The sequence below is a fragment of the Abramis brama genome (genome assembly GCF_963993115.1).
Source record: "Abramis brama genome assembly, chromosome: 14".
In the NCBI taxonomy this organism is placed as follows: Eukaryota; Metazoa; Chordata; class Actinopteri; order Cypriniformes; family Leuciscidae; genus Abramis; species Abramis brama.
The window spans coordinates 10,065,658-10,079,282 of record NC_139976.1 but is presented as its reverse complement, the minus strand read 5'-3'; the positions used below and the strand labels follow the sequence as shown (position 1 = coordinate 10,079,282).

General features: G+C 37.5%; 1 protein-coding gene and 1 long non-coding RNA gene across 2 annotated transcripts in view; both read right to left on the bottom strand.

Annotated features, from left to right (window-relative positions):
- myo15b (myosin XVB) overlaps window positions 1-12,812 on the bottom strand; it is a gene marked incomplete at its 5' end in the record, with an annotated part of 30,686 nt that extends 17,874 nt beyond the window's left edge. The window contains 26 exons of the mRNA XM_084135323.1: window positions 64-188; window positions 892-949; window positions 1,047-1,109; window positions 3,697-3,787; window positions 3,890-4,065; window positions 4,173-4,287; window positions 5,091-5,215; window positions 5,314-5,359; window positions 5,528-5,673; window positions 5,937-6,014; window positions 6,114-6,239; window positions 6,498-6,629; window positions 7,194-7,289; window positions 7,459-7,582; window positions 7,662-7,720; window positions 8,181-8,294; window positions 8,395-8,556; window positions 8,644-8,757; window positions 8,833-8,896; window positions 8,976-9,079; window positions 9,168-9,261; window positions 9,469-9,543; window positions 9,708-9,817; window positions 9,901-9,964; window positions 10,124-10,188; window positions 10,422-12,812. Coding sequence (XP_083991449.1) covers window positions 64-188; window positions 892-949; window positions 1,047-1,109; window positions 3,697-3,787; window positions 3,890-4,065; window positions 4,173-4,287; window positions 5,091-5,215; window positions 5,314-5,359; window positions 5,528-5,673; window positions 5,937-6,014; window positions 6,114-6,239; window positions 6,498-6,629; window positions 7,194-7,289; window positions 7,459-7,582; window positions 7,662-7,720; window positions 8,181-8,294; window positions 8,395-8,556; window positions 8,644-8,757; window positions 8,833-8,896; window positions 8,976-9,079; window positions 9,168-9,261; window positions 9,469-9,543; window positions 9,708-9,817; window positions 9,901-9,964; window positions 10,124-10,188; window positions 10,422-12,812 — 4,917 coding nt within the window. The remainder of the gene's footprint in view (window positions 1-63; window positions 189-891; window positions 950-1,046; window positions 1,110-3,696; window positions 3,788-3,889; window positions 4,066-4,172; window positions 4,288-5,090; window positions 5,216-5,313; window positions 5,360-5,527; window positions 5,674-5,936; window positions 6,015-6,113; window positions 6,240-6,497; window positions 6,630-7,193; window positions 7,290-7,458; window positions 7,583-7,661; window positions 7,721-8,180; window positions 8,295-8,394; window positions 8,557-8,643; window positions 8,758-8,832; window positions 8,897-8,975; window positions 9,080-9,167; window positions 9,262-9,468; window positions 9,544-9,707; window positions 9,818-9,900; window positions 9,965-10,123; window positions 10,189-10,421) is intronic.
- LOC311096362 overlaps window positions 1-13,625 on the bottom strand; it is a 253,553-nt gene that overhangs the window by 168,782 nt on the left and 71,146 nt on the right. The gene's annotated exons all lie outside the window — the stretch shown is intronic.

Genomic DNA, 13,625 nt, shown 5'->3' with positions numbered 1-13,625 from the left:
TAAGAAGGAACTTTGCATGTTTTTCAAGTTCTAAACAGGTGAAACTTCACATCAACAGCTTACCTTCAGGACTGTGTTGGCATATTGGGAGAAAGGGTGTCTGTCAATGTCTAGGGGCAATGAGAGGTTGTGTTCTGCTTTGACCTTTGGCAGAGATACTTCAGTCACCCCTGATCCTTGAGGACGCCCTAAAAGGTATCATTGTAAAATGTGAAAAAACAAAACAAAACAAAACATGGAATACGAATATATCATTATGGTTTTACTTATGTTGATCATCAGTCACTTAAGCACAGTTTTTTACAAAAAGCAATGCAGTGAAATTACATCCAGTACTTAAGACAGGTGAACTTGATCAGTCTAAAATAGGCTACTGTTCAACCGTTGTGGGTCAGTAAGATTTTTTTAAAGAAATTAATGCTTTTATTTAGCAAGGATGCATTAAATTAAAATGATAGTTAAGACATTTATAATGTTACAAAAGATTTCTGTTTCAAATAATTGCTTTTCTTTCTATTTATCAAAGAATCCTGAGTTATGCAATAATATTTTCACAATATTACCGTATTTACAGCATTTTGATCAAATAAATGCAGCTTTGGTGAGCATAGATGCTGATTAATTTCATAATTAAACACCGTTCAGTTTAACATAGAGTTTTACATGGTCAAACCATTGAGAAAATTGTGAACAGGTTGCTTTTCACCAGTCAATTTAAGTCACATTAACACAAATAAATATGGAAACCTTTTTACAGTTAAAGCGTTTTTTTGACAAATTACTTAGACTTTTAACTGATCAACATTATACAGCACCTATACTTCAACTGAATCAATAATACTTCAATAATCTCAGCTCTTTTTATTAGTTATCAAGTAGCAAGGACCTCACCTGCTGCACTGCGTAATCTGGCCGACAGTTCTGCCGGGATCTCCAATATTCCCACATCCTTTAGGAAAAAATATATAGTATTTTATTCTATAACCAGGTGCTGAGATCTTGAGCACAGAAGTCGAAAGAAAACAAAAGTGAAAAGAGTCTCTCACCATCTCTGAAGAGGTATATGTAGGTTTTGCTGCTTCCTTCAGTCTGGTTCTATCACTATGTTCCTAATAAATTCAAAATACAAAAAAAGTTTTTTTTAAAGGTTTAACATTAAGTTACCCTCTGTCCATTCACCCATTGTAGTGTTTCCTTCCATCTTGACTGAAAAACGGGACATTAATTTTGTAAAGCTTTTCCACTCATTGATTCTATTACCTGTCCACGGCATCGTATGAAAAGGTAAACAGAACTATTCTTAGCAGCTGGGCACCTTTTATATCCCAGGAAGACCGTCCCTTGACTCGCTCCTCCCCAAACAAAGGAATTACATGAAATACGAGTCACCAAACCCATTTTTTATCTTATCATCTAGTTTTATCATTATGTTTGATTGGCCTTTTCTGTTTTGTGTATCATTGTTGCCATTAGTGCAGAAAACAAACGCCTTTTAAAAAGGCCTGATTTGCACATATTGTCTGGGATATAAATCTGGGAATATTGTGGGGTGTTGAGATATGCTTTGCTTTTCCAGTGAACCATTTTTATCTTAAATAAACTTTTATAGGACAAGCAAAAATATAACCACACAATGCTGAATGAGGATCACGTGTCAAACCAGTCACCACTCACCAAATGCATAATTATTACTACAAAGTGATTTGACAGCAGAGTACATGACAGCTCAGAAGGACATAGTCCAAACTGTATAAAACAATGGTGGGTAACAAGGAAACAGAACTGAAAGTAGCAGGTTATATAACTTAGTGGATAATTTAAATATAACACTACCAGTCAAAGGTTTGTACTGAATTTGTGTTTCTGATGAACATAAATATTTTAATTAAAAAATGTATCAGTTTTGCACCCATGAGGTACTTGATGAAGACTGAGAAAGTGTGGAGGGCTATCATCTAGAATTTGAGAAACCTCAAAATATTTTGACATTACTTCCATTTGTGTTGTTTAATAGTTTTAATAACTTTACTATTATTCTACAATATTGAAAACAGTAGACGGCATCCTCAGGATTTTTGTCTTGTTTTCCAGCACAAATCTTTAAACATTCTTAGTCAAGATACATTAACACTGTCCTTGAGAAGCAAATTAACTTAAGAGATTAAGTATGAATTAAAACTTAATTGAGTTTATGTTTAAAACAAGACAAAATATCTGCCAATGTGGTCAGAAAAATAACCTTGTTTTCCCTTTGAATATTAAGCTGACTTTTCTGACCCCCCTGGCAGATATTTTTCTTCTCTTTTAAGAATAGACTCACTTAATTGTGATTTTGTTTTTCAGAAAACAAGACTTAATATCAGAAGTCATTTTGCTTCTCAAGTAAATGAATGTTGATTTAAGAATGTTTAGATATTTGTACTTGAAAACAAAACAAAAATGCTGAGTAAGAAAATAATAGTTTGTAATAATAAAGAATGGATAGGTAAATCTAACATTTTTGAAGTACAGCAAAAAAAAAAAAAAAAACTGAACATATTCAGACATACATTTAAAAGATTTGAAAGTACATTTTAGATCCCATCAAACAAATCTTAAAGTCTTACATGTACATTACTGATGTAATCTCTATTTTCCACCCTGAATTCTCTCTGTATCATTAATCTTTCTGTTTGCTATTGGCATGTGTAATATGGATAAATATTAAACACTACCTACCTAGGGCGATATTAAAACAAACGTAGCAGTCCCCATGTAAAGTGCTCTTTCACTTGTGAAATTGTTTGAAATCCAAACAGAAAAGAAGTGCCGCTTAGGTGGGTCTTGGCAGAAATGAGAAAAAGAAAGTACGGGAAAAGTAGAGAGACAATCTGGGATCAAAGATAAAAGGGCAGGTATGCGGGTGGAGCTCACGTCATCTAACTGTGACATTTGTTACAATTGTAAACACTATTAAATGTCCCACGATGCACTAGAGAGACCAAACATGCTACATGAATCAGAGTATAAAGATAATTCTTTTTTTTATTTTCATTGTGTATGGTTATTTTTTATATATATTTTTTACAAGACTGTGGAAAGAAGTTGTAATGTTATGTATATATGTTTTGTTTCATGAATACAAATAAGTAAATAAATAAAACAATTTTAATTTATATTTGAATTATTTTCCTATAGAGGTTGTGCAATAGAAAACTATGTGTGCCATTTCATCATCTCATAAATTCACTCAGCATACAAACGGGTTCAAAGTCCTTCCAAAGATTAAAACATATAATACTCAATTATTACTCATGAGTTCACACCCTGACCTCACATGTAATGTATGACAGGCATAAGCCCAGAAGCAGTAATCAATGAGACACTTATGACTAACTTAGAAATGTATTTGACTGTCATTGCATTAGATGAGAAAATATAAAGCATATAAAGGCATTAATTAATTAATTGATTGATATAACAATTCATTCTTTTGAATGGGACAGTAAGGCGAATATTTACCGTATCGTATTAGCTGTCATATTTTAATAAGTGGTTTTGGTTATTGCCTAGCTATGGCCACATAGGTAAACAGCTGAAATAGTGAAGCGTGTGTATTTGTATGTGTGCAAATTAAGCAAAGAAGAAGCCATATACACACAGGTCGAAGAATAGAAAGAGCTACAGATAGATAGAGGGAAAGATAAAAGCTCTCACTCTCCAATGACGTCTCTTAATGGTGTTTCTGGTGATCATCATAGCTGCCCAGAACTGAGTGAAGGACTGTTTCAGTTTCTTGTAGTACTTCCTGTCACAGAAAGAGGATGCCATTGTTTCACATTCAGTGACAGATTCACTTTTATTTTATCATGCTCTTAAAGCTGATCAAATATGAAATCTCTGCACATACCGGGCTTGGTGGCCCCTGATGTGGGACTGGAGGACGATAGCCTTTTGTTTAAAGAAACGGAAGTTTCTTCGGCAGATGAAGCCACGAATGTTCCTCTGGATGGTGACCGCTGCCCATGTTTGGGTGCTACTCCATTTTTCCTCCACCCGCTGGAACAGAGTCTCCTTCATAAACACCTGTGTGTGTTCACATTAAGGGGAATAATTTGAGGGTGGGATCTTTAGTGTTATGATAGTCAGAGTCAGAATAACCCAGGCTGAGGGAAAGAGTTATGTTACTGTACCTTAGTGAGTCCAAGCTGGTACTGGCCTTCCTCTGCTCCTACAGTCTCCAGTAAAGTCACTACTTGCTCTTCACAAGACTGGTTTTCTGGTCTCTGGGCTAATAACACACCATACCTGAAATTAGACAAAGAGACGGTGCTAGAAAATGGACCCATAAAAATGGAGGAAATTATGTGGAAGACAAGGCATAGTTTTGCCTATTTTCTAATGTATCTGCACTCAGGGTTCCCACACGTTTTGACCAATAAAATATGAAGTTCTATGATGTTTCTATTTTTCAGCTGTATCTTTATATGTTAGTGTATAATATTATAAAGCAGAACACAACTACTTAAAAATAATTACATAAAACAGTATAATATATTATAAATATTTATATATATTCACTATAGTAATTTTCCATGATTTTTAATATTTTATAAATTCCGATTACTTAAAAAATGTAGCGGCTAAAAAATCACAGAAATAAATTACATATTACAATATATTTAAATAGAAACAGTTTTTTATATACACACACACATTAAAAAACAAACATAAAAAACTTTTAAAATATTTGTAGGTTTTTCATGACTGCTAAAATCTTGTATACATAATTCACAGAATAAGCTAATATTATTGGAAAGTTTTTTTTAAATATATATATTAATACTCACTGCATGGGTGTTCTAAGTGGTTGCTAGGGCATTGATATGCTGTTGCTAAGGTGTTCTGGGTGATTTTATTATGTTGCTGTGTGGCTGCTAGATGATTAGGCTGTTTTGGATACCTAGTTGAATCATTTCTAAAAGTGATAACAGTCCTCTACTCAATAACTTACACAATATAAGTTATCATTATGTCTCATGCAAACAAAGATGGTGATGTTGACTGATAGACCACTAATAATGTATTTTAATGTCATCATAGTGTGCTACCTCTCCATGAACAGAGCAAAGGGGATGCGAATCGGAAATCCTTCTTTTCGTATGTGAATGGTCTCCAGTATCCCTCCATGCCTCAGCTGTGTGGCTATGTAGTCTACATCAAATATCCCTGGAAGCTGAAACCACACAAAAACATCAAACCGAGGTCCACCAATACAGTTGTGCTTGATAAACTGATACACAGAATGACGTGTATTTTGTCAGCTTAAATTACCTTAACATAGTTGGGCTTAAAGCATCGTATGAATGTAGTTTTACACCTTAAAAAACCCAGAAAGAATAAATAGACAGAATCAATCATCTGTACTGTATTCTCACAATGGACCACTACATAACTGAATGGCAATACCAAATGTCCTGTGTACAACAAATACAGCAGTCCATTCATACAAAATATTGCAGAATAAATAATTGTGACTATTGCCGACCTCTCCAAACGAGTGGTGAGCTCTAGAAGTGACTGCTGGAAGTGAGCAGCTATGGTTGTCATCTGATTTCTGTAACCTCTTGCTCTTCCCAGCTCTTTCTGTTGGACATGACGCTCCTGAACCTTCCGGAAGAGACCTGACACCATCTGCACAGACAAGAAAACACACTCCTATTACCTGTTACAGGTTTTTGTTACCAAACATTAGTCCTTTAAAACTTAATGAGACCTAAAGTTTGCATAAATGATATCAGTTGTTGCTAACTCTTTTGTTTTGTCTGGATGTGTTGACAGTCTCATGAATATATAATAGTGGACATATTACTGTGTTTCTTGCAATCTTGACACATCACAAATCACTGAGGACGGTGTGAAGTGAGCTTCCATGAACACAAATGAGATGAATTTACCTGTGAACGACTGCGGGCAAAAAGCTCTAATACTTCAGGCCGAAACTGGTCATGATTTTTATTTAGAAAGTTGTGCACCTGGTGTGGAAAAACAAAATTAGCGATTCTTACGTGGAATTATCAGGACAATCACATGGCATGAATACAACATTTTGTGAATGCTCAGATCAGGCTTGCCTGGTACGTGACAGCTCCGGCATAGTGATATATTGTGAACACTGGCAGAGGAATTTTGGGCTTGGTGTAGTAGGGACTGTTGCCATGGTGATAGTGACATTTTTGTAAGAATGTGTGGTCTGTAGCCTGTGACAAAAAAAGAGGGAGAGAGAGCCAAAGAAAAGAGAACAGTGGACAAAGATGGCCCATAAATCCATTGTAGTATAAAATTCATTTGCATTTGAATCAACAATGAGTCGTTTTGGTGACAATTCAAATTTTATGATATTTAAAACACATTAGACACATATACCAGTAAGTAATTCCGTCACTGAGCTGTAGTATAAGAGTTCAAAAGTATATTGACTGAAATGTCTCTGGCTTGAAGCTGAAATGTGAAGTTACTTGAGGAAGGCAAGTCTGGTCATCCAGGATGCGAAGAATACCATATGGCCGTGCTGAGATCAGATCCAGACAGCCATTAGAGTCTTCCAGAACTATTGGATACCACTGGATCTGTTCTGCACTGTATTCCTCCTAACACAAACACACCCAGCAAACCAGCTGTTTTATTTTGTTCAGTCCCCTCAAGTATTCATGATTTCCATTCTTATCTGGCAAGCCATATTTAGGGTATATTTAAATTAATTTATACATATTAAAGGGATAGTTGACCCAAAAAATAACTGACTCACCCTCAAGTTGTTCCAAAACTGTATGAGTTTCTTTCTTCTGATGCACACAAAATAAGATATTTGAAAGAATGTTGTAATCAAACAGTTGACGGTAGCCATTAACTTCCATAGTAGGAAAAAAATACAATGGAAGTCAGTGGCTAAAGTCTACTCTGGTTACCAACATTCTTTAAAATGTCGTCTTTTGTGTTCAACAGAAGAAAGAAACTTATACAGGTTTGGAAAAACTTGAGGGTGAGTTAATGATGACAGATTTTTCCCTTTTGGGTGAACTATCCCTTTAAAACTTGTTCCCTTCAAGGTTCAGAATCTCCTCAGGGTATTTATATTTTCATACTTGGTCTCTAAAGTTGGAGAAAAAAGCGTGAATAAAAATGGTCAATATGATTGCTGAGGACAAACTGACCTGCTCTTGGGCCACCAGGGCTTTGTTCACAAACTGTTGCAGCTGCTCGTTGGCAAAGTTTATGCACAGCTGCTCAAAACTGTTCACACTCAAGTCCTGTAATACACATTTGTTTAGTGCTCTCCCACAGACTTCATAGGCTTACTATATTTATTTAAAAGGCTTAACAGGTGGGAATTCAGTGCCACTATGCACAAATGCTTCAGCTATAAATGTAAAAAAAAAAAAAAAAAAAAAAGCCAGGTCATAACAAGGGACAGGATACCTCAAAGCCGTATATATCCACAATGCCGACGGTGCTGTCCATCTCTGTGGGGATCAACCAGTCATTGATGCGTTCAAGAATCCAGTCAAACAGCACAGAATACAGCGTCTTGGCAATGGCATCTCTGAATCAATAGCAATCTGTAAATATTCCTCGACTACATGATGTAATTTAATAATTTCAATAACATTTAATCTTCTAACCTGGATTCAATGGCACTTTCCACAGATAGAGGGCAGTAGATCCTATCATAAGTTGTTTCCTGCGGAAACAAATTAGGACATATTTCTATTGTGTTGAAGGAATGTTCTAGTAGGTTGAAAATATGTTGTGAAGGAAATCTGAGGCTTATGATTTTATAAAAGCACTTACTCTACCGTTCAAAAGTTTGAGGTTGGATAAGATTAACGTTTTTGAAAGATTATGCTAAAAAAAAAATGCTAAAAAAAATGCTGCATTTTACTATATTATTGACACAAGGAGCATTTTATTACGAAGTAAATGTTTACAGATTGGCCCCATTCACTGTAACCTATATTTTTTTGCTTTTATTTAAAGAATAGAAGAGACGAGTGGAAATTAATTGTTGTGGTATTATACATTATGCCACAAATGCTGTCAACTGAGCTTAACTTGTACGAAACCCAAAATATTCTTTTAAGTCTGAGGGCATGAGAAGAAAAAAATGTGTATTTGGATAAGAGTGTGCGTGAGTTGCTTACAGTCACCCGGTGTGTGATGACTGTCTGTAAGGCCTCTGCGGACACCTGCAAGAGGTTTCCCACTCTCCGAGCCTCAGCTTCACTAAAAATACGGGCGACCTCAAACGATTCACTCTAATTTTGTGAAAAGACAAACACACTCACACACAGCTTATCGTATACATATTTTAAAGGGTCCAACATCCTAAAATTGTCCATGAAAGGGCAACCACACCTCATAGGAGCTAAAGCAAATGTTGCCCAGCTGCAGGATTGATGACAGAATGCCCCAAATGGTTGCTAGTTGATCTGCATGTAAACCAATTGTCTCCAAGCAGTGGACCAAGAGCAGGAAGTCTTGCTTGTCATGCTTCCCTTGTAGCTCACAAGCCCTGCCCTTAAAAAAGCATTCAAAACAGGAATATTTAGAAATATTAGGAAAAAAATCACAAAGAAATGGTCTATTCATGGACTTTTCTTTTACCTGGTTGAGGTAGAAGTATGTTTCAGCTCCTTGAAGGTAAATATCCTGCTTGTCCCACTCATTCATCCCAGCCAACAGCTCATAAAACACATGGTAGTTTCTCTCCTCCTTAGCCTAAAGGAACACAGTTCCAGTCAATTCAATTATTTCCGATGTCCTAAAGTGCAAGCTAATGAATAAACATCTAACCTGGAAGACAATTCGTGATTTTTCAAGGAGATATTTTGACAAAGATGTCCCGACAACAACACCACTGAAAAAATAAATGAAGATCATATCATGCTCATGCTCACTGCCACTTAAATCAGGCCAACAACATGCAGTACACTTACTGGCATATGTGGATGTGTATGTACTTTCCAAATCGGCTAGAGTTGTTATTCAGTATAGTCTTGGCATTACCAAAGCTCTCAAGAATGGGCAAAACATCCATTGGCTGATGAGAGGAAGATATTTCTTTGTTCTTTGAGTTTTCTATCTTATTATTGCTAAACTTATTCATATGGAATAAAAAATTGCTTTACCTGGCGTAATTTATCGTTTCTGCCTTGATACATGGAACTCAGGTAGTGGACAATGAGCTTGGCAGCCTCTGTCTTGCCTGATCCACTTTGCCCACTGTTGAGACATTCACATTCATTAAAATGTATAATATAGGAATATGCAAATGTGTAATTGATAATGTACAGTCAGCTGGTCATTATAAGTGTAAATTGCTATGTATGTGTCTATGTGTATGTATATGCATATGTTTGTGTATGTATGTATATGCATGTAAAAATGTAAATGTACATGCATATGAATCATACCCATAATCCTCCTCACCTTATGATGATGCAGTGCTCCTGGGTGGTATTCTGAGATTGGCAAAAGGCAGCATCTGCTATGGCATATATATGACTGCAGGGACAGTGAAAATCAATCTTTCAACTTCATTGCTAATCTCTTATAAAAGAAAAAGAAAAACATAATTTGCCTACTGCTAATATGGCAAAAAAAAAAAAAAAAAAAAGAAGATATCTATAGCCAAGCAATTCTTGAGTCCTCATAGTGAAAGCACTCACGGAGCATTATTGTGCTTCTCTTTACCCTGGTACTGCTGTCTCAGATCCTCAGTGTAGATGCTGAGAAGCTTGAAGGGGTTGATGGACAGAAGCATATTGCCAATATATGTCTGTTGGTTTCATAAAATGTTTTAATAAAGTTGAATTTTAGAAAGAAGAGCATATTCAATCGTATAGAAAAGGTAATGCATACATAAATGGAATCCCGATGAAATCGCTTCTTGAGATTCAGCAGAACAGAACTCTCACACACCTCTCTGGAAAAAGTTTTCATGTTTTAAAACAATTCAAACAAACTCAACATGTCATTTGATATGCAAATTAATGTTTTGTTCATATAATTCACTCTTTACTGCTGTGCCTTTTGTTTCCTAGACAGTTTACATGAGGAAATGTGCATCAGATGATTGACTCACTCCAGCTGTGCCAAATCTTCCACCTCATCCACCTCCACAGCTTGGCTGCTTCCTGGCATCATTACCTGAGGCACAAAGTTAAAGGAAGCAGAGCAGATCTGTCATTGAGAGCCCCCAGTGGGCAGACATGTGGATAACACCCACACTCTTTCCCAGCTGACATCTTCTCTGATTCAAACAATAAACTTGTAGATATCACTGCATCCCTTATAACATCCCAAATACACACAGAGGTTATTTGCAATTACAAATGAGTTCAACACCAAGAATTATGTAAATTATTTTGCAAATATAGTACCTGTGTGCTGTTAAGTCTCTCCTCTAGCATTTTTTGGGTCGGATCTTCGGATTCCCATGGGCCTTTGTCATTATGGACTGGAATGACGTGAGCATGTTCATCATCTTGATACACTGTCCATTTAGTGAGCTTCTCCACTGTTTGATGGGGCAGGAGGTTCTCTGAACGCAGCCAGTCTTGAGGATCACCACACATCTGTTGAGTCTGAGCCCAGTGTAGCTCCATAGCGGAGGGCAAAAGACCCTCACCCATCAGCTCCGCCACCTCTCGGTCTGCATCTTCCTCATAAGAAGGTTGCGTCACTCCATTCCTCCTTGTCTCGGATTCTGCTGATATATCTGCCTTCCTTATATTCCTCTCCACTTCTTTGCTCTGTCCCGTACTTACACCTTTAATCAAAGGTTTTGACATAGACAACTTGGTGATGTTTACTTGCGATCCCCCAAGTTTTCCCTTGGCGGCTTGTAATATACTTATACCACCATTGATCCCTAATATTGGCTCTTTGTTGTCTGCTTTGACCTCTGGCTGTCCCTCAGTCACTCGAGAGTTTGGACTGCTATTCTTATCACTTTCACTCTCCTGAGTAGTTTTCTTGATGGACCTTAGTAGGCTAAGGTCTGGCTTGACTGGAAGAACCAGTCGAGCACCAGGCTTTGGTGGTTTACGCTCTGTGATGCCTCCATCGCCTGTGCTGGTGCTAGTAGATGGACTGGTGGCTTCCTTTGCCTTGTCAATTTTGTTCATCCTTGGGAACACAATTGCATATTTGGCATCTCCTGAGTTGGCCTTTTCCTCTACGTCTTGTGGAGATGAACAAGGCTCATCAAAAGAATCACCCTGGGGATCAGCCGTAGCACCCTCATCTGTCTTGGAATCCTTTGAGGATGATACTTCCTTTTTTGATTTTCCACCACCTGCCATTTTCATAACCATCTTGTGTCGGATAAGACTCTTCTTTGACTTGGTACTACTACTTCTCTTCTTTAATACCAAAGCAGAGAGCCATTTTGAGACCCCAATTGCTTGGGTGACTGCCGATATCTTTCTTCGAACGTGAGTGCTCTTTGGCATCTTCTTTTGAATCCATCCTGAGACACGCCGCAATGTCGTCATGCCTCTTTTCCGGGCCAATAAACGCTCTGTTGACTTTGAGGACATTTCGTCTTCAGGCTCAGCTGCATCTGGCACTATTTTCTCACATGCATCTTGTTTTGGTTCTTCAACAACGTCTACAGTGTCTTTTGAAGTTTCCTCTTGGGCGTTCTTGCTTTTATCATCTTTCCCTTTGCCTTTCATTGAAAATAGCCCACGAGATTGTCTGTTCAACAATCCTTTTGGGCCTTTTGTTGGGCTTTCTTCCTGTTGATCTGCTTCCTCTGTCTTGGCAATTGCCTTTGTTTTACTTGCCAACTGTAGAATTTGAGACTTACCTTTAGTGGTGCCAACTTTGGAGAGAGCCATTCCTTTAATTTTGACTCCTTTTGAAGACACAGGACCTTCTTTAGGGTCCTCTCCTCTAGAAGGCCCCTTCTTTTGTAGTATCTTGGATTTTAACATCTTTTTCTGCCCCTGGAGGTGGACTGTCAGATTTAGTGGTCCTGGTTTTGTTGATGATCGTGCCGTCTCTCCCTGTGTGCTCTCTTGCCCTGTATCACTCAGTGCCTCCTCAGAGTCTATTTCTTCTAGTTCCTTCTCAGGTTCTATGATTTTACTTTCAGTAGGCACGTCAGAGTTGTCCTCGCTCACACTTTTCTTCTCTTCTTCTTCTTCTTCCTTTTCTGTTTTTTTGTCTACATCTGACAGCTCTTCTTCACCACTTAATACACCTGCGTCTGTCTCATCAGTGTCCTCGATGCAATCTGACCCCTCCTTCTTGTCATCCTTACCTTCTTCATCACTCTCTTGCTCTGAGGTCTCTGCTTTCTCGCTCTCTGATTCATCCTCTTCAGTATCTACTACTTTAGCACCTCCCCTTGTACCTTTTGCAGGAGTTTTGGCTAGACTTTTTTTCTGGTCAGGTTTTGATTTGACAGCTTTCCCAGCTCTCCCTCTTACCATATTGCCATTGGTAACCTTAGCCGGTAAGATTTTGCCATTTTGCTTTTTAGCTTTGGCTATTTGCCTAGAGGTCTCTATCTCTTCCTCTGGTGGTGCCTCGGTTTGGTTACTCTTTCCAGTTTTCTTCTCTTTTTTGTTCTTCCCTTTCCCAGCTATCTCTTCCTTTACAGATTTATCACCTTTTCCTTTCCCAATTTCATTATTATTTGAGATAATTTGAGATCCAGTCTTTCCTCCTTTTTTAAGGGGAATTGATTCTTTTTTGTCTGTCTTTCCTGCCACTGCTTTTTTCTTCCCTCTAGCCCTGGTAGGGGATTTGGCTGGAGGCATGATTCTGGGTCAAAGTAACCTCACTGGTCCTCTTTCTGACTTTCCCCCTCAATGTCAAGACATTTCTTCAATGACCTAAGAATACTAAAATATTTTCAAAGATTAAAAGATCTGTGTCAGGAAGGTACTCCAAAACTGTAATATCATTATGCTAATCCTTTTAACAATTTATTTATTTATTTATTTTTACTTTTGTGCAGGTCTAGTGAAACTGATGCATATCAGCAACCTTAACTACCATGGGTGGAGATCATGTGTCATGTCTTTCAACTAAAGTGCAAGGTGTACCTGACCTAATGGTCACCATTAGGACTGGGTTTCAGACATTTAGCTCTTCACTCTCAATAATGCCAATTGGATTAGATATAGACAGATAAAGACAGTTTAACAAGATACTTCCAAGCACTCAATTACAATTTCTTTTTTAGAAGAAATTCCAACATAAAATTAGAAATGGCCATTGATTCTTAAATCAAATGACCATTAACAACCAGAACAAACAAAAAACTTACTACAGGCATTCATCTCTGTACTACCGAATGACTTACCTGTCTTCTTAGGTAAATATGTGGCACTGAGGGGGTCTGGTGAGTATTTCTGCTAGTCCCGAACACTCCATGGATTGATTCTGTGACTAACTCAAACACCAACACAGTCTCTCGGACAAACACACACACACACACACACACACACACACACACACACACACACACACACACACACAGGTACGCACAAACTTTCAAGGGCTGTAGTGAATAATTTATATTTGACGGCACACCATACAGTTATGCCCATTCATATCGGCAGCTGCTG